Source organism: Amblyraja radiata, chromosome 30 (genome assembly GCF_010909765.2).
Source record: "Amblyraja radiata isolate CabotCenter1 chromosome 30, sAmbRad1.1.pri, whole genome shotgun sequence".
Taxonomy (NCBI): Eukaryota; Metazoa; Chordata; class Chondrichthyes; order Rajiformes; family Rajidae; genus Amblyraja; species Amblyraja radiata.
In genome coordinates, this window is record NC_045985.1 from 29,895,222 (window position 1) to 29,917,142 (window position 21,921).

At 52.3% G+C, this 21,921-nt stretch overlaps 1 protein-coding gene across 1 annotated transcript in view; it reads left to right on the plus strand.

The window, feature by feature from the left end:
• The first annotated feature begins 21,413 nt into the window (after positions 1–21,413).
• Positions 21,414–21,921, plus strand: part of LOC116990054 (pumilio homolog 2-like) — a 38,324-nt gene continuing 37,816 nt past the window's right edge. Inside the window, exon 1 of the mRNA XM_033047580.1 lies at positions 21,414–21,524. Within this exon, the coding sequence (XP_032903471.1) occupies positions 21,414–21,524 (111 nt within the window). The remainder of the gene's footprint in view (positions 21,525–21,921) is intronic.

Below are 21,921 nucleotides of genomic sequence, written 5' to 3' on the forward strand. Positions count from 1 at the left end.
TCAGGTATACTCCTTTGAACCACTTCTGTACCATCTCATGAGCCTTCATATCCAGCCTGTAATGGAGCGACCAGAACTACATGAATGGTCCAAATGCGGCCTGACCACAGTTCTATGAAGCTACAATTTGATTATTATATTCAATGTCGCCACCGATGAACGCATGCACACTTTGCATCATTTTATCACGGTATCTGCTTGTGTTGACACTTACATGGAGCTATGGACTTGCTCGGCAAGAACCCTCTGTAGATAGTTTCTAGTATTTACTACATCCACGCCTCTCATAATTGTTTGCATCTCTATCGGCACAGCGATGGAGTTGCTGCATCGCAGCGCCAGAGCCATGGGTTCAATCCTGACTACTGGTGCTCTCTGTACGGAGTTTGTACCATCTCCCCGTGATGGCGTGGGGTTTCTCCGGCTGCTTTTTTCTCTCCCACACTCCAAAGGCGCACAGGTTTGTAGCTTAGTTGGTAGATTTATTGGTTTCGGTAAAAAATGAAAATTGTCTCTAGTATGTGTCGGTTAGTGCTAGTGTACGGGCTGATCTCTGGACGGCGCGGAGTCGATGGGCCGAAGGGCCTGTTTCTGCGCTGTATCTCGAAAGTAAACTATCTATCCCTGCAGCCTTTTGCCTTGCCTGGTAATAAAATCATTCCTCTTCAACAGATCCCCGCAGCTGAACAGCTGTGGTCAGCTCTAAATGGGGCATCTTGGTCAGCGCCGACGAGTTGGACCAAAGGGACTGTATCCAGGCTGGATGTCTCTAAGACTCTCGTTGAACTGCACAGCGAAAACAAGATCTGCAAAAGTGGCTTGAAAGGGTTCAGAGAAGATTTACGAGGATATTGCCTGTACTAGAGGGTCTAAACTATACGGGAGTGGTAGGCTCGGTCTCTATTCCTTGGAGCGCAGAAAGATGAGGAGTGATCTTATAGAGGTGTATAAAATCATGAGAGGAATAGATCGGGCAGATGCACAGAATCTCTTGCCCAGAGTTGGGAAATCGAGGACTAGAGGACATAGGTTCAAGGAGAAGGAGAAAAGATTTACTAGGAATCTGAGGTGTAACTTATTCATACAAAGGATGGTGGATGAATGTAAGAAGCTGCCAGAGGAATGGTTGAGGTTTGGATTATCCCACCGTTTAATAAACAGTTAGGTACATGGATAGGACAGGTTAAGGGGGATATGGACCAAGCGCAGGCAGATGGGGCTAATGTTGTTGAGATATGTTGGCGGGTGTAGGTATGTTGGGCCGATGGGCCTGTCTTCACATTGTATCACTGTATGACTCTATAGTTCTAGTTTTCGCTCATTATTTACTACTATTTGATAACCAGATGTCAGATGTATTGGTCGTTGAGGTGGGACTCACGGTGTGACGTGGAAGTGGGTGGTTACATTTCCGTAGGGATTGCCTTCTACAGAGTGAGGCAATGCTTTGTTCGAATGTAGGGTTGAACCAGTGGGAGGAATGGTCTTTTTTCTGCATCCATGGTTACTGCGTGTAAATTGAGACACACACAATGTTTCCGTTTAGTTTAGAGATACAGCGAAGAAATAGGCCCTTCGGCCCAACAAGTCCGCACCGACAAGCGTATCACTGCACACTAACGCTAGTCCTACACACTAGGGACAATTTACACTTATACCATGCCAATTGACCCTCACACCTGTACGTCGTTGGGATGTGGCAGGAAGCAGAAGATCTCGTAGAAGACCCATGCGGTCACGGGGAAGAAGTACAAACTCCACGCAAACAGCGCCCGTAGTCGGGATCGATCCCGGGTCCCAAGCCATGTAAGTGCTCTAAGACAGCAACTCTACCATTGCGCCACTTGAAATTATTCTCCAAGGGTTGGCCACTGTTGAGATTAAATGATTGCGGAGGGCTCTTCAATAATTCAATGGTTCTGTGTATGGGGGTTGTCTTGCCATAATTATCAAAGGGCAGGTCTAATCTTTTGACATTCCGTCTGACAGACATAAAAATCTGGAGTAACTCAGCGAGTCCGGCAGCATCTCTGGAGAAAATGAATAGCCGACGTTTCAGGTCGAAACCCTTCTTCAGACTAGAAGTCAGGCGATAGGGAAACGATAGACATGAAACGGAGCAGAGAAAAAATGAATAACAGGTATTGGAAAGGACAAATCAAAGCCAGCAACGGTGATCATGGAACGGTGGAGCCCACGTTGGTTCATTGTTGGCTGTGGAGAAGGCGATAACGAGTGGGTCAATATTACAACTGTGGAACTAATATGTCGACATGGGATGTGATGGGGCAGAGAGAGGGGGGATGCAAGGGTTACTTGAAGTTAGAGAACTGAATATTCATATCGCTTAATTATAAGCTGCCCGAGTGAAATATGAGGTGCTGTTCCTCCTATTTGCATTTGCCCTCACTCTGCAAGTGGGGGAGACCCATGATAGAATGGTCAGTATGGGAATGGTAGAGGGATTAATGTATTTGGCAACCGGGAGATCGAGCAGACCAAGGTGGACCGAGTAAAGATGTGCGGCGTGCCTGAACAGGAATGGGGGAGGTGACTTGACATATCTCAAAATAAAGCTGGTCCATGACAAGTCACCATGAAACACGACAAAGGACTTTGTTCGGGTGGTTAATGAATATTGGGATTGTAACTTCATTATCCCCATTATCCAGTCAAACACCATCAACACCCATCAAAATGTTGCGAAGAACTACCAGATTCCGCCTCAGCATCTACATGTATCTAATCCTATTGAAGCCTCTCCTGATCCATATGTTCCACCACATAAACAGTTGAATCATCTAGACATTCTTTAATTTACAAACATGTACTTTCTACGGTGTTATCACCAGAACTGTACACTCAGCCACTGTGACCGAAGCAATGATTTTTGAATGTGTGGGAAGGAACGGCATATGCTGATTTACACTGAAGATAGACAGAAAATGCTGGGAAACTCAGCGGAACAAGCAGCGTCTCTGAGTAGAAGGAAATGTGACATTTCGAGTCGAGACCCTTCTTCAAACTCAGTGTTTTATGATGTTGATACCATCACTGATCTCATGTTCTATGCTGCAGCTGGTGTTGGCAAGTATCTCACAGACTCATTCAGCGTGGAAACATGCACTTCCGGCTCAACTTGCCATCACCGAGCACCATATTCCCATCTGCATTAGTCCCACCTGCCTGCGGTTGTCCCATATCCCACTAAACCTGTCATATCCATGCGCCCGTCTAAATGGTTCTTCAACATTGTGATACTACCTGCCTTAACAACCTCCTCAGGCAGCTCTGTCCAAGCATCCACCCTCCTCAAAAAAGTTACCCCTCGTGTTCCTATTAAGTAAACCCCCTCCCCCCCCCCTTCCATCTTAAACCAATGTCCTCCGGTTCTTGGTTCCCCTACTCTGGGGAAGAGTCTGTGCGTTGACCTAATTTAATCCTCGCTTGATTTTGTCCGCCTCTATAAGCTCATCATCCTGCGCTCCTGGGCTGATATACCATCCTCACCACCTTGTGGTTGCTACTTTCACGTTCCATGCATTTATATACCAATACCTCCCCGCATTACCTAACATGACCCCATATCACATGAGTTCCGTGCCCACCACGACTTGGAGCTCTTCTACCGTCATGGAGCCACAGCCCTTGTCCCTGACGAGCATGACCGAGGCTCTTACTCAATGTAAGGACGGGATCAGGGGCTGTGGGAGGGATGAGCAACCTGGCTGCAGCACCGTGGATCAGGAGGCCATTCAAGAGGGGGGAGTTAGAAGAAATGCCGTAGTGATAGGGGATAGTATTATTCGGGGGGTAGATAAGGTTCTCTGCGGCCAGCAGAACATGTCCCGAAGGCTGTGTTGCCTACCCGGTGCTAGGGTTAAGGATATCTCTGCGATGCTGGAGAGAAATTTGCAGAGGGAGGGGGAGGATCCAGTGGTCGTGGTCCATGTGGGGACCAATGACATAGGAAGGACGAGGAAGGAGGATCTGCTGAAGGAGTTTGAGCAGTTAGGGAATAAATTAAAAAGCAGAACCTCGAGGGTACTGATCTCCGGATTGCTACCTGAGCCACGGGCCAAATCGGCGAGGGTACGTAAAATTAAAAAGCTAAATGCGTGGCTCAAAGACTGGTGTGGGAATAATGGGTTTGGTTTCTTGGGCCACTGGCACCAGTACTGGGACAGGGGGGATCTGTTCTGTAAGGATGGACTTCACCTGAACGGTGCTGGGACTGGGGTCCTGGCAAATCATATAACTAGGGCAGTAGAGAGGTCTTTAAACTAAGTAGCGGGGGGGAGGTATCAAGGGGGGTAATAACGGCAGGGGTAGAGGAAATAGAGCAGGGTATCAGTGGGGAAGCGGAAAGTCAAAATGTGACAGGAGACAGAATGTGTGAAGATAAAGCTCTAGATGTAAAAGGGGCAAAAACGGAAAGGAAGGGTAGTAAAAATCATCTGAAAGTGCTTTATCTAAATGCACGGAGTATTCGTAATAAGATAAATGAATTAACGGTGCAATTAAGTATATATAGTTATGATATCGTGGCCATTACGGAGACATGGCTGCAAGGGGATCAGGACTGGGAGTTAAATATAGAGGGGTACTCGACAATTAGGAAAGATAGACAGGAAAGAAAGGGAGGAGGGGTGGCCCTTTTAATAAGGGAGGGAATAACGGCAATAGAGAGGAAGGATATTGCGTTGAAGGATCAGGATAGTGAAACAGCTTGGGTACAGATAGAGAATAATAAGGGGAAAAAAACACCAGTGGGTGTAATTTATAGACCTCCAAATAGCTGTGACGCTGTTAGTCAGAACATAAATCTGCAAATAGTTGACGCATGTAAAAAGGGAACTGCTGTAATCATGGGGGACTTCAATTTTCATATTAATTGGGCAAACCAAACTGGGCAGGGTAGACTAGAGGAAGAGTTTATAGAATGTATTAGAGACGGGTTCCTAGAACAGTATGTCACAGAACCGACAAGGGGGGAGGCAATCTTGGATCTGGTCCTGTGTAATGAAGCAGGATTAATTAAAAATGTCATAGTTAGGGACTCGTTGGGAACAAGTGACCACAATATGGTCGAATTCCATATTCAAATAGAAGGGGAGCAGGTTGAAACTCAGGCTAGGGTGCTTAGTCTAAATAAGGGGGATTATGAAGGTATGAGGACTGAGCTGATCAAAGTTGACTGGGATAGCAGACTCAAGAATAAGACGGTACATGAGCAGTGGTGTACGTTTAAGGGTATACTGTATAACCTTCAAGAAAAATTTATTCCTATGAAGAAAAAAAGGGGTAAGGGTAAGAACAGTCAGCCATGGCTCAGTAAAACTATAAAGGATAGTATTCGGCTGAAGGCAAGGGCATATAAGGTAGCCAGAGATAGTGGGAGGGTAGAGGATTGGGAAGCATTTAAAGGTCAGCAAAAAATAACTAAGAGATTAATTAAGACGGGGAAAATAGACTATGAAAGGAATTTAGCGAACAACATAAAAACTAATAGTAAGAGTTTTTATAGCTATATAAAAAGAAAAAGGGTGGCTAAGGTGAACGTTGGTCCATTGGAGGGTGAGACTGGAGAGTTGTTGGTGGGGAACATGGAAATGACAAAGGCATTAAACGAGTATTTTGTATCAGTCTTCACCATAGAAGACACAACAAATATTCCAACGCTGGATAAACAGGGGGCGGTAGGAATGGAGGAGCTAAATACTATTAAGATCACCAAGGAGGTGGTATTAGGGAAATTAATGAGACTGAAGGAGGATAAATCCCCTGGGCCTGATGGATTACATCCAAGGGTCTTGAGGGAGATAGCGGTGGGGATTGTGGATGCATTGGTGATAATTTTCAAAAACTCCCTGGAGGCAGGAACGGTCCCAGTGGATTGGAAAATGGCCAATGTAACACCTATATTTAAAAAAGGAAGTAAACAGAAGGCGGGTAACTATAGACCGGTTAGTCTAACATCGGTGGTGGGTAAAATGTTAGAGACAATTATTAAAGAAACACTAACGGGGCACTTGGATAAACATGACTTCATCGGACAGAACCAGCATGGTTTTGTGAAGGGGAAGTCCTGTTTAACGAATCTGCTCGAATTCTTTGAGGAAGTAACAACCCGGGTGGATAAAGGGGAACCGGTGGATGTGGTATACTTGGACTTCCAAAAGGCTTTTGACAAGGTGCCACATAAGAGACTTTTGCTAAAAATAAAAAATTATGGGATTGGGGGTAATATATTAGCATGGGTAGAGGATTGGCTAACAAATAGGAAGCAGAGAGTGGGGATAAATGGTTCATACTCGGGATGGCAACCGGTAACTAGCGGGGTTCCGCAAGGGTCGGTGCTGGGACCCCAGTTGTTCACAATTTATATAAATGATTTGGAGGAGGGAACCAAGTGTAATATATCAAAATTTGCGGACGATACAAAAATGGGAGGAAAAGTAGGGGATGAGGAGGATAGGAAGAGTCTGCAAAAGGATATAGATAAGCTAGGTGAGTGGGCAACAACTTGGCAGATGAAATGTAATACTAATAAATGTGAAGTCATTCACTTTGGGGAAAAAAATGATAGGGCAAGTTATTTTCTAAATGAGGAGGAGCTGCGTTGTAATGCAACGCAAAGGGATCTAGGGGTATTAGTACATGAATCACTAAAGGTTAGTATGCAGGTGCAGCAAGCAATCAGGAAGGCCAATGGAGTTTTGGCCTTTATTGCTAGGGGGATTGAGTATAAAAACACGGAGGTCTTGCTGCAGCTGTACACAGTATTAGTGAGACCACATTTGGAATACTGTGTACAGTTCTGGGGTCCATACTTAAGAAAGGATGTACTAGCCCTGGAGGCAGTGCAGCGAAGGTTTACAAGATTAATTCCTGCAATGAGGGGATTGACATATGAGGAAAGGTTAAGTAGGCTGGAACTCTACTCTTTGGAGTTTAGAAGAATGAGAGGCGATCTCATTGAAACATATAAGATCGTGAGGGGCCTTGATCGGGTGGATGCACCGAGGATGTTCCCAATGATCGGGGAAACTAGAACTAGGGGACATAGTTGCAGAATAAGGGGGGGCTCTTTTAAAACTGAGATGAGGAAGAACTTCTTCACCCAGAGGGTGGTTAATTTATGGAATTCACTGCCCCAGGGAGCAGTGGAAGCAGAAACTTTAAATATATTTAAGACTAAAATAGATGGTTTTTTAGCTGCCAATGGGATAAGGGGCTACGGGGAGAGGGCAGGGATATGGACCTAGGTATGGTTAGTATAGTAAGACCTGAGTGATCTCCTGGACAAGTGTCGATCGCCTGGATTGGGGTCGGAGAGGAATTTCCCGGATTTTTTTCCCGAATTGGACCTGGGTTTTTATCCGTTTTTTTGCCTCCCCCAGGAGATAACGAGGTTCTTGGGGTGGAGAGGGGTGATAGCGGTATAAAGGGGAGGGTAGTGTCTTGTGTTCTGTATCTTGTGTCTACTGTTTGTGGGTAAGTGTGTCTGTTTAGTGTTCAGCCATGAGCGAATGGCGGTGCGGGCTCGACGGACCTGGTGGTCTACTCTCGCACCTACTTTCAATGTTTCTATGTTTCTACCGTCGCCTCCGCCTCACGGCGTTCTTCCATGGTAAGTAGTCCTCGCCCCCCCATTGATGATCCCTTTTCCCGTTTCAAACGGACCCCCTCCTCTTAGACACTACTCACCCCCCTAATCCCCCCCCCCCCCCACCCATGGCCTTCCGGCTTTAGACATTTTTATTCAAAACTGCCGGCGGGACATCACCGCTTCAACTTCTCCGCTCCCCTGTCTCACTCCAATCTCCCCCCCCCCACCGAACGTACTGCCATCGACTCACTCCACAATAACCCAGACTGGGTTATCAAACCCGCCGACAAGGGAGGTGCCGTGGTCGTCTGGCGCGTCGATCTCTACAAAGCTGAGGCCATGCACAAACTCCCGGACACTTCCTCCTACTTACCCCTGGACCATGACCCTACAGAGGAGCACCAGGCCACCATCTCTAGCACCATCACCGACTTCATCCACTCCGGCTCCCTGGCCCACTGAGCCTCCAACCTCATCGTTCCCCAGCCCCGCACGGCCCTTTTTACCTTCTCCCCAAAATCCACAAACCTGACTGTCCTGGTAGACCCATTGTCTCTGCCTACCGATGACACCCAGCCTCGCTGCCTCATCGGTAACTCTCACCATCTCCCCCTCCCCGATTCCTCTGACTATCGCCACCATAACGTCACCATAACGTGACCGGCGAACATCGTCTCCCCCCTGGACTTTCATCGCCGCACCGGGCCATCCAACATTGCCGCCACATTGGGCCCGTCGAATATCTGTGCCGCACCCGGTCCATCGAAAATCGCAGCCGCACCCGGCCCATCCAACATTTACGCCGCAGCGGACCTACCGAACATCGCCGCCAGATCGGGGCTCACTGAACATGGCCGTCGCACCGTGCCCTACTCACCTCGTCCCTCATCGGGCTGGCCGAACCGCGCCGCCCCGCCGACCTTCGGGCCTCACTCACCCAGACCTGCAACGGAGCCCAACTCTAGTTCATCCGCCGGAAAATCCACCTCTTCAATCAACGATTCCTGGCCCACCTTTACTCCACCAAGGACCTGAATCTAGCACGCCTCCAGGCCGCTCCTGCCGCCGACACTCCGCGACTCGACCGCCCGCAGGCTCCGGGCCCCAACTCTGGCCCGCGCCGCCTGCCCGAGTCCAGCGACGCCATCTTGGCCACGAGGAGCAGCTCCAGCACTCACCAGGACACCACCTTCGCCGACCTCCACGGCGATGTTGCTCCCGACCTTCACCTGCCTACCGATGACGCCCAGCCTCGTTGCCTCGCCAGTAACTCTGTATATCCCCCCCTCCCCGATTCCTCCGACCATCGCCACCATAACGGGACCGCCTAACCTCATCGCCGCATCGGGCCCATGCAACATTATCACCGCAGCCGGCCCATCCAACATTGCCCCCGCACCCGGCCCATCCATCATTGCCCCCGCACCCAGCCCATCCAACATTGCCCCCGCACCCGGCCCATCCAACATTGCCCCCGCACCCAGTCCATCCAACGTTGCCCCCGCACCCGGCCCAACCAACATTGCCCCCGCACCCGGCCCATCCAACATTGCCCCCGCACCCGGCCCATCCAACATTGCCCCCGCACCCGGCCCATCCAACATTGCCCCCGCACCCGGCCCATCCAACATTGCCCCGCACCCGGCCCATCCAACGTTGCCCCCGCACGGGGCCCATCCAACATTGCCCCACACCCGGCCCATCCAACATTGCCCCCGCACCCGGCCCATCCAACATTGCCGCCGCACCCGGCCCATCCAACATTGCCCCCGCACCCGGACTATCCAACGTTGCCCCCGCACTGGGCCCATCCAACATTGCCCGCGCACCCGGCCCATCCAACATTGCCCCCGCACCTGGCCCATCCAACATTGCCGCCGCACCGGGCCCATCCAACATTGCCCCCGCACTTGGCCCATCCAACGTTGCCGCCGCACCCGGCCCATCCAACATTGCCCCCGCACCCGGCCCATCCAACATTGCCCCCGCACCCGGCCCATCCAACATTGCCCCCGCACCCGGCCCATCCAACATTGCCTCCGCACCCGGCCCATCCAACATTGCCCCCGCACCCGGCCCATCCAACATTGCCGCCGCACCCGGCCCATCCAACATTGCCCCCGCACCCGGCCCATCCAACGTTGCCCCCGCACTGGGCCCATCCAACATTGCCCCCGCACCCGGCCCATCCAACATTGCCCCCGCACCCGGCCCATCCAACATTGCCGCCGCACCCGGCCCATCCAACATTGCCCCCGCACCCGGCCCATCCAACATTGCCCCCGCACCCGGCCCATCCAACATTGCCCCCGCACCCGGCCCATCCAACATTGCCCCCGCACCCGGTCCATCCAACATTGCCGCCGCACCCGGCCCATCCATCATTGCCGCCGCACCCGGCCCATCGAACATTGCCCCCGCACCCGGCCCATCCAACATTGCCCCCGCACCCGACCCATCCAACATTGCCCCCGCACCCGGCCCATCCAACATTACCCCCGCACCCGGCCCATCCAACATTGTCGCCGCACTGGGCCCATCCAACATTGCCCGCGCACCCGGCCCATCCAACGTTGCCCCCGCACCCGGCCCATCCAACATTACCCCCGCACCCGGCCCATCCAACGTTGCCCCCGCACCCGGCCCATCCAACATTACCCCCGCACCCGGTCCCATCCAAAATTGCCCCCGCACCCGGCCCATCCAACATTGGCCCTGCACCTGGCCCATCCAACATTGCCGCCGCACTGGGCCCATCCAACATTGCCCCCGCACACGGCCCATCCAACATTTCCCCCGCACCCGGCCCATCCAAAATTTAGGTATGTTGCAAAGCCTACCTGATGCGTCGCTGAAAATCTGTCGCTGCGGGTGTGCGCGATTTTGGCGCCGTTTAGAGGGGGGCGGGTTTAAAACGCGATTTTCTCTTGGCTGTTCAAATCGAAGATGTTCAGCCTAGTTAATTATTAACGAAAAATCGCTGGAAGACCCCGTCGCAAAATCTATTATTAGTTTTAAAGGCCTCGTATAATAGTTATAGTAGTTTAAAAATCAATCTCTAAACCCGCGACCACCGGCAGCTGTCAGGTTCGCATAGAGCAAATAATAGAAGGTATGCTGCTTATTTTTACATTAAAAAGGGCTTCTTAAGATCCCTTTATACAAAGTTTAATATTGCGAGCAGCTCATTTTGGGCCAATGATATCCCGCTGTATTTTTCTGGGCATTTGAGGGCACAAATCTAGCGCAATGTGAACGTTCTAAACCAGCGCGTTCACAGGATCCCACTAGAAAGCTGATTTAAAATGGACTTTAATTTACAGCAATTGAACACTAAATTCCTTCCATTTGGCCTATAAATTAATGTAAATGAGATTTAAAAATCATGTTTTATTGTGAATTATTTATGAATATTATTTGGACACTTAGGCTATTTAAAAATGTTAATCATTTATTAAGAAATGGATAGATGTTTAGATCTAGTAATTGAAGTTTGAAATTAGCTACACTTGGGTAACTAACTAATTATATGCTTTAATTTCAGGTCATCCAAGTAAGATTATTTTATATTTGTTTCAGAATGGTTCAATCTACGATAACTGAAAATGTCATTCAGTTCTTTTAATTTTTAAGAAGGTTATGGGCTTTTAACTGCACACGATCACAGCTTTTTTTGTTATGTCCATAAAAAATCAATAGGGAAAAAGATGCTAATTTCCGAGTATGAAAATGGCCATAACTTTTTAAATACTTGAGATATGAAAGTGAATTAGGTGTCAAATTAAACTTATTTTTATGCTTTATGTGATGGGATAAATTACAGACTTGATTTTTTAAATCTCAAAATTTTGTAACATTGCTACAACATTGCCCCCGCACCCGGCCCATCCAACATTGCCCCCGCACTGGGCCCATCCAACGTTGCCGCCGCAACCGGCCCATCCAAGATTGCCGCCGCACCCGGCCCATCCAACATTAGCGCCGCACCGGACCAACCGAACATCGCCGCCGACCGGGGCTCACCGAACATTGCCGCCGCACCGCGTCCTACTCACCTCGTCACCTCACCGGGCTGGCCGATCCGCGCCGCCCGCCGACCATCCGCCCACCGGGACCTCCCACGCATCGCCCGCCGACCCAGACACCACACCATCCTACCATTGACTCCACCGACCCTCGCCACTCCACCGCCCTCCAGCCTGCAAACTGGACTGAGCACCGGGCCTGAAGCCTCCACGCTGCAGATTCTCACTCCCCTGGGTTTGACTACGCTGGGTCGTAGTGCCGGTCCCCCTAACCCTGGTAACATCAGTGACTGTTCAACTGAACCTTCCTCATACCCCACAAACCATGTGACCCCAGCTCTTCCCCTCCCACACTACAGTCTTCATGACCCCTCCTCCCTGACCACCCACCACCCCTCTCCAGGCATCGCCTCGGCCTCAGTCCACTGACATGCCTTCCTCCGGCCCCAACACCCATCCCTGCCGTGTGTTCACCATCCCCCCTTGACCTCCCCCTCTCCGACACCGCACGGTCTGTCCTCAGCAGACGCCTTAGCTTTGTTCCCCTCCATCCCCACCTTAATTAGTTCCGCGCCCACCACGACTTGGAGCTCTTCTACCGTCGCCTCCGCCTCACAGCGTTCTTCCATGGGAAGGAGTCCGCAATCCGCATTGATGGTCCCTTTTCCCGTCTCCAACGGACCCCCTCCTCTTGGATCCCCCCCCCCCCCCCCTCATGGCCATCCGGCTTTAGACCTTTTTATTCAAAACTGCCGGTGGGACATCAACCGCCTCAACTTCTCCACTCCCTGTCTCACTCCAATCTCTCCCCCCTGTCCTGGTAGATCCACTGTCGATGCCTGCCCTGGTAGACCCATTGTCTCTGCCTGTTCGTGCCTTACCGGACTTATTTCCACCTACATTGACTCCATCCTATCCCCTCTAGTTAAATCCCTCCCTACCTATGTTCAAGACACCTCAGACATTCTCCGTCGTCTCCGGGCATTCCATTCTCTAGGTTCCCATCCCCGCTTCTTCACCATGGACGTCCAGTCACTCTGCACCTCCATCCCCCAGCAGGTGGGTCTCAAAGCCCTCCGGTTATTCCTCGACCGGAGAACCAACCAATTCCTGTCCACTCATACTCGCGTCCGCCTAGCGGAGCAGGTCCTTACCCTTAGTAACTTCTAGTTTGACTCCTCTCATTTCCTCCAAATACAAGGTGTAGCTATGGGCATGCATATGGGCACCAGCTATGCCTGCCTCTTTGTCGGATACGTTGAACAATCCTTGTTCGAGGCGTACCAGGGCCCCATCCCCGACCTCTACCTCCACTACATCAACGACTGCTTTGGTGCCACCTCCTGCACCCACACACAGCCGACTGACTTCATCCGCTTCACCACTAACTTCCATCCGGCACTCAAATACACCTGGGCCATTTCTGACACTTCCCTACAATTCCTTGACCTCACTATCTCCATCGCAGGTGATAGACTTCTGACCGACATCCACTATAAACCCACTGACTCCCACGGCTATCTGGACTACACTTATTCCCACCCTGCGTCCTGAAAGGACTCCATCCCCTACTCCCAATTCCTCCGTCTACGCCGCATCTGCTCCCAGGATGAGGCGTCCCACACCAGGGCATCGGAAATATACTCATTCTTCAGGGAACGGGGATTCCCCTCCTCCATCATAGATGAGGCTCTCACCACGGTCTCTTCAATACGCCGTAACACTGCTATCTCTCCCCATCCCCTCACTCGTAACAAGGGCAGACTCTCCCCAGTCCTCACCTTTCACTCCACTAGCCGTCACAAACAACAGATAGTCATCAGTTATTTTCGCCACCTCCAACGTGACACCACTACTCACCACATCTTCCCATCCCCCCCCCCCCCCCTCCCACCCCCGTCTGCTTTCCGCAAAGACCGCTCCCTCCGTAATTCCCTGGTCAATAGTTACCTTCCGTCCCGCACCAACCATCCCCGGGCGCTTTCCCTTGCAACCGCATGAGATGCTACACTTGTCACTTTACCTCCCCCCTCGACTTCATTGAAGGACCCAATCAGTCGTTCCTGGTGCGACATAGGTTCGCCTGCATCTCCCCCGGCCTCATCTATTGCAACCGCTGCTCTAGATATCAGCTGATCTACACCGGTGAGACCAAGCGGAGGCTTCCCGATCATTTCGCTGAACACCTTCGCTCAGTCCACATTAACCAACCTGATCTACCTGTGGCTGAGCAATTCAACTCTCCCTCCAATTCCGGATCCAATCTTTTTGTCCTGGACCTCCCCCATGGCCAGAATGAGCACCACCGGAAATTGGAGGAGCAGCACCTCATATTCTGCTTGGGCAGTTTGCAACCGAGCGGCATAAACATTGACTTCTCCAATTTCCGGTAGCCCTTGGTGTCTCCTCCCCTTCCCAGCTCTCCCTCAGCCCCCGGGCTCCTCCTTTTCCTTTCTCCTTTCTGCTCCTTACCACCCCCCCCCCCCCACCCTACATCAGTCTGAAGAAAGGTTTCGGGCCGAAACGTTGCCCATTTCCTTCGCTCCATAGATGGTGCGCCCGCTGAGTTTCTCCAGCAGTTTTGTCTACCTTCGATTTTCGAGCATCTGCAGTTCCTTCTGAAACACTGTAAGGAGAAGGGCAAAGGAAAACATGACATTTATTGTCACATACACCAATTGGTGTAGTGAAATTTGCCTTGCCATGCAGCACACAGATAAAAATAAGGCACAACATTAAAGAATTTAACAATTAAAAAAAAATATCCCCCCACAATGGTTCCCATTATGAGGGAAGACACAAAGTCCAGTCCCCATCCCTTGTCCACCCATAGTCGGGCTTATTGAGGCCTCCGCAGTCACCGCTACGGGGGACGATTTTACAGGCCCCTTTTCGCCGGGTGATGGAGATCCGGCGTCGGGAGAACCCTCTCAGCGGCTCGGGGTGCCTGGAACAGCCGCTTCCGTACGAGTGGCCGCGGATTCCGAAGCCAACAGGCCGCGCTGGATGGAGCTCCACAACTGGCGATCTCGGCGAGGGGTCCCAGGCTCCTGATGTTAAAGTCAGCGCCGCCGCCCGCAGCTGACCGCTCCACAGACCCGCAGCTCCGGGATGTTCACCTGCGGTCTCAGCAATCCGGAGCTACAGCGCGGCGACCCGGGCAAGGCATCGCCCGCACCGCTCCGGGATAGCGCTCCAGCGCTGTGCCGCTGCCGAAGCCGAGGTTCTGGGCTGCCCCCTCAGGAAACGCCGCTCCAGGCCCGCTGGTAGGCCGCGAAGACGGGTCGACAGTCCAGCCCGGACAAAAGCCGCCTCTCCGACCAGATAGGGACACTGAAAAGCAGTTTTCCCCTTCCCCCCGCCCCACCCCCGACATAAAAAAAGGCTAGGACTCCGAAAACAAAAACACTCAACTAACTAAAAATAAAATAAGAGAGAAAAGAACGGACAGCTGCAGGCTGGGCAGCCATACCCATACAGGACGGCGCCCCTACTTTGTCTACTCCACAGCGAAATCTCCTCAAGGTATGCCTACTTTGAAGAGGTTCTCCTCCTCCCTGTGAAGACAGTGTTACAGCCTCCTCTCTAACTGCCCCCCCTCTGTGATACCCCCCCCCCCCCCACTCCCTTCAACTTTATGACCACATCCTAACCCAGACCCCATACCACAGCCATATTTGTTCCCTTGGGACATGCCTGCACCTCCATCTCGTACCTCATGGCTTCCAACTCCAGTTCCCTACCTCCCAGTTCGGACCCAAGCCAGACTATCGGTACCGACTGGCTATCCACCGCCAAACACAACAATTCTCTAACCGGGCACTGAGATCTACTCTTGCTGCGATGCGCCGGCACCAGCAGGACCTCGCATTGACTCTCCCAAAACTTCGGGCCTCACTCACCCAGACCTGCAACGGACCACAACTCTACTTCATCCTCCGGAAGATCCACTTCTTCAATCAACGATTCCTGGCCCACATTAACTCCACCAAGGACCTGAATCTAGCACGCCTCCAGGCCGCACCTGCCACCTACACTCCGCGACTCGACCGCCTGCATGCCCCGGGCCACAACTCTGGCCCGCGCCGCCTACCTGATTCCCGCGACGCATCTTGGCCATGAGGAGCACCTCAAGTACTCACCAGGACACCGCCTTCGCCGACCTCCACGTCGATGCTGCCGCCGACCTTCTCCTGCCCACCGATGACGCCCACCCTCGCTGCCTCACCGTAACTCTCACTATCTCCCCCTCACCGATTCCTCCGACTATCGCCACCATAACGTGACCGCCGAACCTCGTCGCTCCCCGGGACCGCCTAACTTCATCGTCGCACAGGGCCCATTCAACATTCCGCTGCACTTCCGCCTACCTGAAGCGTCGCTGAAAATCTGTCGCTGCGGGTGTGCGCGATTTTGGCGCCGTTTAGAGGGGGGCGGGTATAAAACGCGATTTACTCCAGGCTGTTCAAATCGAAGATGTTCAGCCTAGTTAATTATTAACGAAAAATCGCTGGAAGACCCCGTCGCAAAAGCTATTATTAGTTTTAAATGCCTCGTATAATAGTTATAGTAGTTTAAAAAACAATCTCTAAACCCGCGACCACCGGCAGCTGTCAGGGTCGCATAGAGCAAATAATAGAAGGTATGCTGCTTATTTTTACATTAAAAGGGGCTTCTTAAGATCCCTTTATACAAAGTTTAATATTGCGAGCAGCTCATTTTGGGCCCATTATATCCCGCTGTATTTTTCTGGGCATTTGAGGGCACAAATCTAGCGCAATGTGAACGTTCTAAACCAGCGCGTTCACAGGATCCCACTAGAAAGCTGATTTAAAATTGACTTTAATTTACAGCAATTGCACACTAAATTCCTTCCATTTGGCCTATAAATTAATGTAAATGAGATTTAAAAATCATGTTTTATTGTGAATTATTTATGAATATTATTTGGACACTTAGGCTATTTAAAAATGTTAATCATTTATTAAGAAATGGATAGATGTTTAGATCTAGTAATTGAAGTTTGAAATTAGCTACACTTGGGTAACTAACTAATTATATGCTTTAATTTCAGGTCATCCAAGTAAGATTATTCTATATTTGTTTCAGAATGGTTCAATCTACGATAACTGAAAATTTCATTCAGTTCTCTTAATTTTTAAGAAGGTTATGGGCTTTTGACTGCACACGATCACAGCTTTTTTGTTATGTCCATAGAAAAGCAATAGGGAACAAGATGCTAATTTCCGAGTATGAAAATGGCCATAACTTTTTAAATACTTGAGATATGAAAGTGAATTAGGTGTCAAATTAAACTTATTTTTATGCTTTATGTGATGGGATAAATTACAGACTTGATTTTTTAAATGTCAAAATGTTGTAACATCGCTACAACATTGCCCCCGCACCCGGCCCATCTAACATTGCCCCCACACTGGGCCCATCCAACATTGCCCCCGCACCCGGCCCATCCAACATTGCCGCCGCAACCGGTCCATCCAACATTGCCGCCGCAACCGGTCCATCCAACATTGCCGCCGCACTGGGCCCATCCAACGTTGCCGCCGCAACCGTCCCATCCAATATTGCCGCCGCACCCGGCCCATCCAACATTAGCGCCGCACCGGACCTATCGAACATCGCCGCCCGACCGGGGCTCACTGAACATTGCTGCCGCACCGCGTCCTACTCACCTCGTCACCTCACCGGGCTGGCCGATCCGCGCCGCCCGCCGACCATCCGCCCACCGGGACCTCCCACGCATCGCCCGCCGACCAGGCCACCACTACCTTCCTACCATTGACTCCACCGACCCTCGCCACTCCACCGCCCTCCAGCCTGCAAACTGGACTGAGCACCGGGCCTGAAGCCTCCAAGCTGCAGATTCTCACTCCCCTGGGTTTGACTACGCTGGGTCGTAGTGCCGGTCCCCCTAACCCTCGTAACATCAGTGACTGTTCAACTGAACCTTCCTCAACCCCCTCAAACCATGTGACCCCAGCTCTTCCCCTCCCACACTACCGTCTTCATGCTCCCTCCTCCATAACCACCCACCACCCCTCTCCAGGCATCGCCTCGGCGTCAGTCCACTTACATGCCTTCCTCCGGCCCCAACACCCATCCCTGCCGTGTGTTCACCATCCCCCCTTGACCTCCCACTCTCCGACACCGCACGGTCTGTCCTCAGCAGACGCCTTAGCTTTGTTCCCCTCCATCCCCACCTTAATGAGTTCCGCGCCCACCACGACTTGGAGCTCTACTACCGTCGCCTCCGCCACAGCGTTCTTCCATGGGAAGGAGTCCTCAATCCGCAATGATGATCCCTTTTCCCGTCTCCAACGGACCCCCTCCTCTTGGACCCCCCCTCATGGCCATCCGGCTTTAGACATTTTTATTCAAAACTGCCGGTGGGACATCAACCGCCTCAACTTATCCACTCCCTGTCTCACTCCAATCTCTCCCCCCTCTCCTGGTAGATCCATTGTCTCTGCCTGCCCTGGTAGACCCATTGTCTCTGCCTGTTCGTGCCTTACCGGACTTATTTCCACCCACATTGACTCCATCCTATCCCCTCTAGTTAAATCCCTCCCTACCTATGTTCAAGACACCTCAGGCACTCTCCGTCGTCTCCGGGCATTCCATGCTCTAGGCCCCCATCCCCGCTTCTTCACCATGGACGTCTAGTCACTCTACACCTCCATCCCCCAGCAGGTAGGTCTCAAAGCCCTCCGGTTCTTCCTCGACCGGAGAACCAACCAATTCCTGTCCACTCATACTCGCGTCCGCCTAGCGGATCAGGTCCTTACCCTTAGTAACTTCTAGTTTGACTCCTCTCATTTCCTCCAAATACAAGGTGTAGCTATGGGCACGCATATGGGCACCAGCTATGCCTGCCTCTTTGTCGGATACGTCGAACAATCCTTGTTCGAGGCGTACCAGGGCCCCATCCCCGACCTCTACCTCCACTACTACATCAACGACTGCTTTGCTGCCACCTCCTGCACCCACACACAACAGACTGACTTCATCCGCTTCACCACTAACTTCCATCCGGCACTCAAATACACCTGGGCCATTTCTGACACTTCCCTACCATTCCTTGACCCCACTATCTCCATCGCAGGTGATACACTTCTGACCGACATCCACTATAAACCCACTGACTCCCACGGCTATCTGGACTACACTTCTTCCCACCCCGCTTCCTGAAAGGACTCCATCCCCTACTCCCAATTCCTCCGTCTACGCCGCATCTGCTCCCAGGATGAGGCGTCCCACACCAGGGCATCGGAAATATACTCATTCTTCAGGGAACGGGGATTCCCCTCCTCCATCATAGACGAGGCTCTCACCAGGGTCTCTTCAATACCCCGTAACACTGTTATCTCTCCCCATCCCCTCACTCGTAACAAGGGCAGACTCTCCCTAGTCCTCACCTTTCACTCCACTAGCCGTCTCAAACAACAGAGTCATCAGTTATTTTCGCCACCTCCAACGTGACACCACTACTCACCACATCTTCCCATCCCCCCCCCCCCGTCTGCTTTCCGCAAAGGCCGCTCCCTCCGTAACTCCCTGGTCAATTGTTACCTTCCGTCCCGCACCAACCCTCCCCGGGCGCTTTCCCTTGCAACCGCATGAGATGCTACACTTGTCACTTTACCTCCCCCCTCGACTTCATTGAAGGACCCAATCAGTCGTTCCTGGTGCGACATAGGTTCGCCTGCATCTCCCCCGGCCTCATCTATTGCATCCGCTGCTCTAGATATCAGCTGATCTACACCGGTGAGACCAAGCGGAGGCTTCCCGATCATTTCGCTGAACACCTTCGCTCAGTCCACATTAACCAACCTGATCTACCTGTGGCTGAGCAATTCAACTCTCCCTCCAATTCCGGATCCAATATTTTTGTCCTGGGCCTCCTCCATGGCCAGAATGAGCACCACCGGAAATTGGAGGAGCAGCACCTCATATTCTGCTTGGGCAGTTTGCAACCGAGCGGCATAAACATTGACTTCTCCAATTTCCGGTAACCCTTGCTGTCTCCTCCCCTTCCCAACTCTCCCTCAACCCCCGGGCTCCTCCTCTTCCTTTCTCCTTTCTGCTCCTTACCACCCCCCCCCCCCCCCCCCACCCTACATCAGTCTGAAGAAAGGTTTCGGGCCGAAACGTTGCCCATTTCCTTCGCTCCATAGATGGTGAGCCCGCTGAGTTTCTCCAGCAGTTTTGTCTATCTTCGATTTTCGATCATCTGCAGTTCCTTCTTAAACACTGTAAGGAGAAGGACAAAGGACAAAGGAAAAAATGACATTTATTGTCACATACACCAATTGGTGTAATGAAATTTGCCTTGCCATGCAGCACACAGATAAAAATAAGGCACAACATTAAAGAATTTAACAATTAAAAAAAAAATATCCCCGCACAATGGTTCCCATTATGAGGGAAGACACAAAGTCCAGTCCCCATCCCCTTGTCCACCCATAGTCGGGCTTATTGAGGCCTCCGCAGTCACCGCTAAGGGGGACGATTTTACGGGCCCTTTTTCGCCGGGTGATGGAGCGCCGGCGTCGGGAGAACCCTCTCAGCGGCTCGGGGTGCCTGGAACGGCCGCTTCCTTACGGGTGGCCGCGGCTTCCGAAGCCAACAGGCCGCGCTGGATGGAGCTCCACAACTGGGGATCTCGGCGAGGGATCCCAGGCTCCTTATGTTAAAGTCAGCGCCGCCGCCCGCAGCTGACCGATCCACAGGCCCGCAGCTCCGCGATGTTCACCTGCGGTCTCAGCAATCCGGAGCTACAGCGCGGCGACCCGGGCAAGGCATCGCTCGCACCGCTCCGCGATAGCGCTCCAGCGCTGTGCCGCTACCGAAGCCGAGGTTCTGGGCTTCCCCCTCAGGAAACGCCGCTCCAGGCCCGCTGGTAGGCCGCGAAGACGGGTCGACAGTCCAGCCCGGAGAAAAGCCGCCTCTCCGACCAGATAGGGACCCTGAAAAGCAGTTTTCCCCTTCCCCCCGCCCCACCCCCGACATAAAAAAAGGCTAGAACTCCGAAAACAAAAACACTCAACTAACTAAAAATAAAATAAGAGAGAAAAAAACGGACAGCTGCAGGCTGGGCAGCCATACCCATACAGGACGGCGCCCCTACTTTGTCTACTCCACTGCGAAATCTCCTCAAGGTATGCCTACTTTGAAGAGGTTCTCCTCCTACCTGTGAAGACAGTGTTACAACCTCCTCTCTAACTGCCCCCCCTCTGTGATCCCCACCCCCCCCACCCCCACTCCCTTCAACTTTATGACCACATCCTAACCCAGACCCCATACCACAGCCATATTTGTTCCCTTGGGATATGCCTGCACCTCCATCTCGTAACTCATGGCTTCCAACTCCAGTTCCCTACCTCCCAGTTCGGACCCAAGCCAGACTATCTGTACCGACTGGCTATCCAACGCCAAACACAACAACTCTCTAACCGGGCACTGAGATCTACTCTTGCTGCGATGCGCCGGCACCAGCAGGACCTCGCATTGACTCTCCCAAAACTTCGGGCCTCACTCACCCAGACCTGCAACGGACCCCAACTCTACTTCATCCTCCGGAAGATCCACTTCTTCAATCAACGATTCCTGGCCCACATTAACTCCACCAAGGACCTGAAACTAGCCTGCCGCCAGGCCGCACCTGCCACCTACACTCCGCGACTCGACCGCCTGCATGCCCCGGGCCCCAACTCTGGCCCGCACCTCCTGCCTGAGTCCGCGACGCCATCTTGGCCATGAGGAGCACCTCAAGTACTCACCAGGACACCGCCTTCGCCGACCTCCACGTCGATGCTGCCGCCGACTTTCTCCTGCCCACCGATGACGCCCAGCCTCGCTGCCTCACCGTAACTCTTACTATCTCCCCCTCACCGATTCCTCCGACTATCGCCACCATAACGTGACCGCCGAACCTCGGCGCCCCCCGGGACCGCCTAAACTCATCGTCGCACAGGGCCCATTCAACATTCCGCTGCACTGGGCACGCCGAAAATCGCTGCCGCACGGGGCCCGTCCAACATGGTCCCCGCACCCGGCCCGTCCAACATTAGCGCCGCACCGGACCTACCGAACATCGCCGCAGGAACGGGGCTCACCGAACATGGCCGCCGCACCGCGTCCTACTCACGTCGTCGCCTCAGCGGGCAGGCCGAACCGCGCCGCCCCACCGACCATCCGCCCAACGGGACCCCCTACACATCTTACCTGGAGCCTGGACTCAGCACCGGGATGAAGCTTCCACGC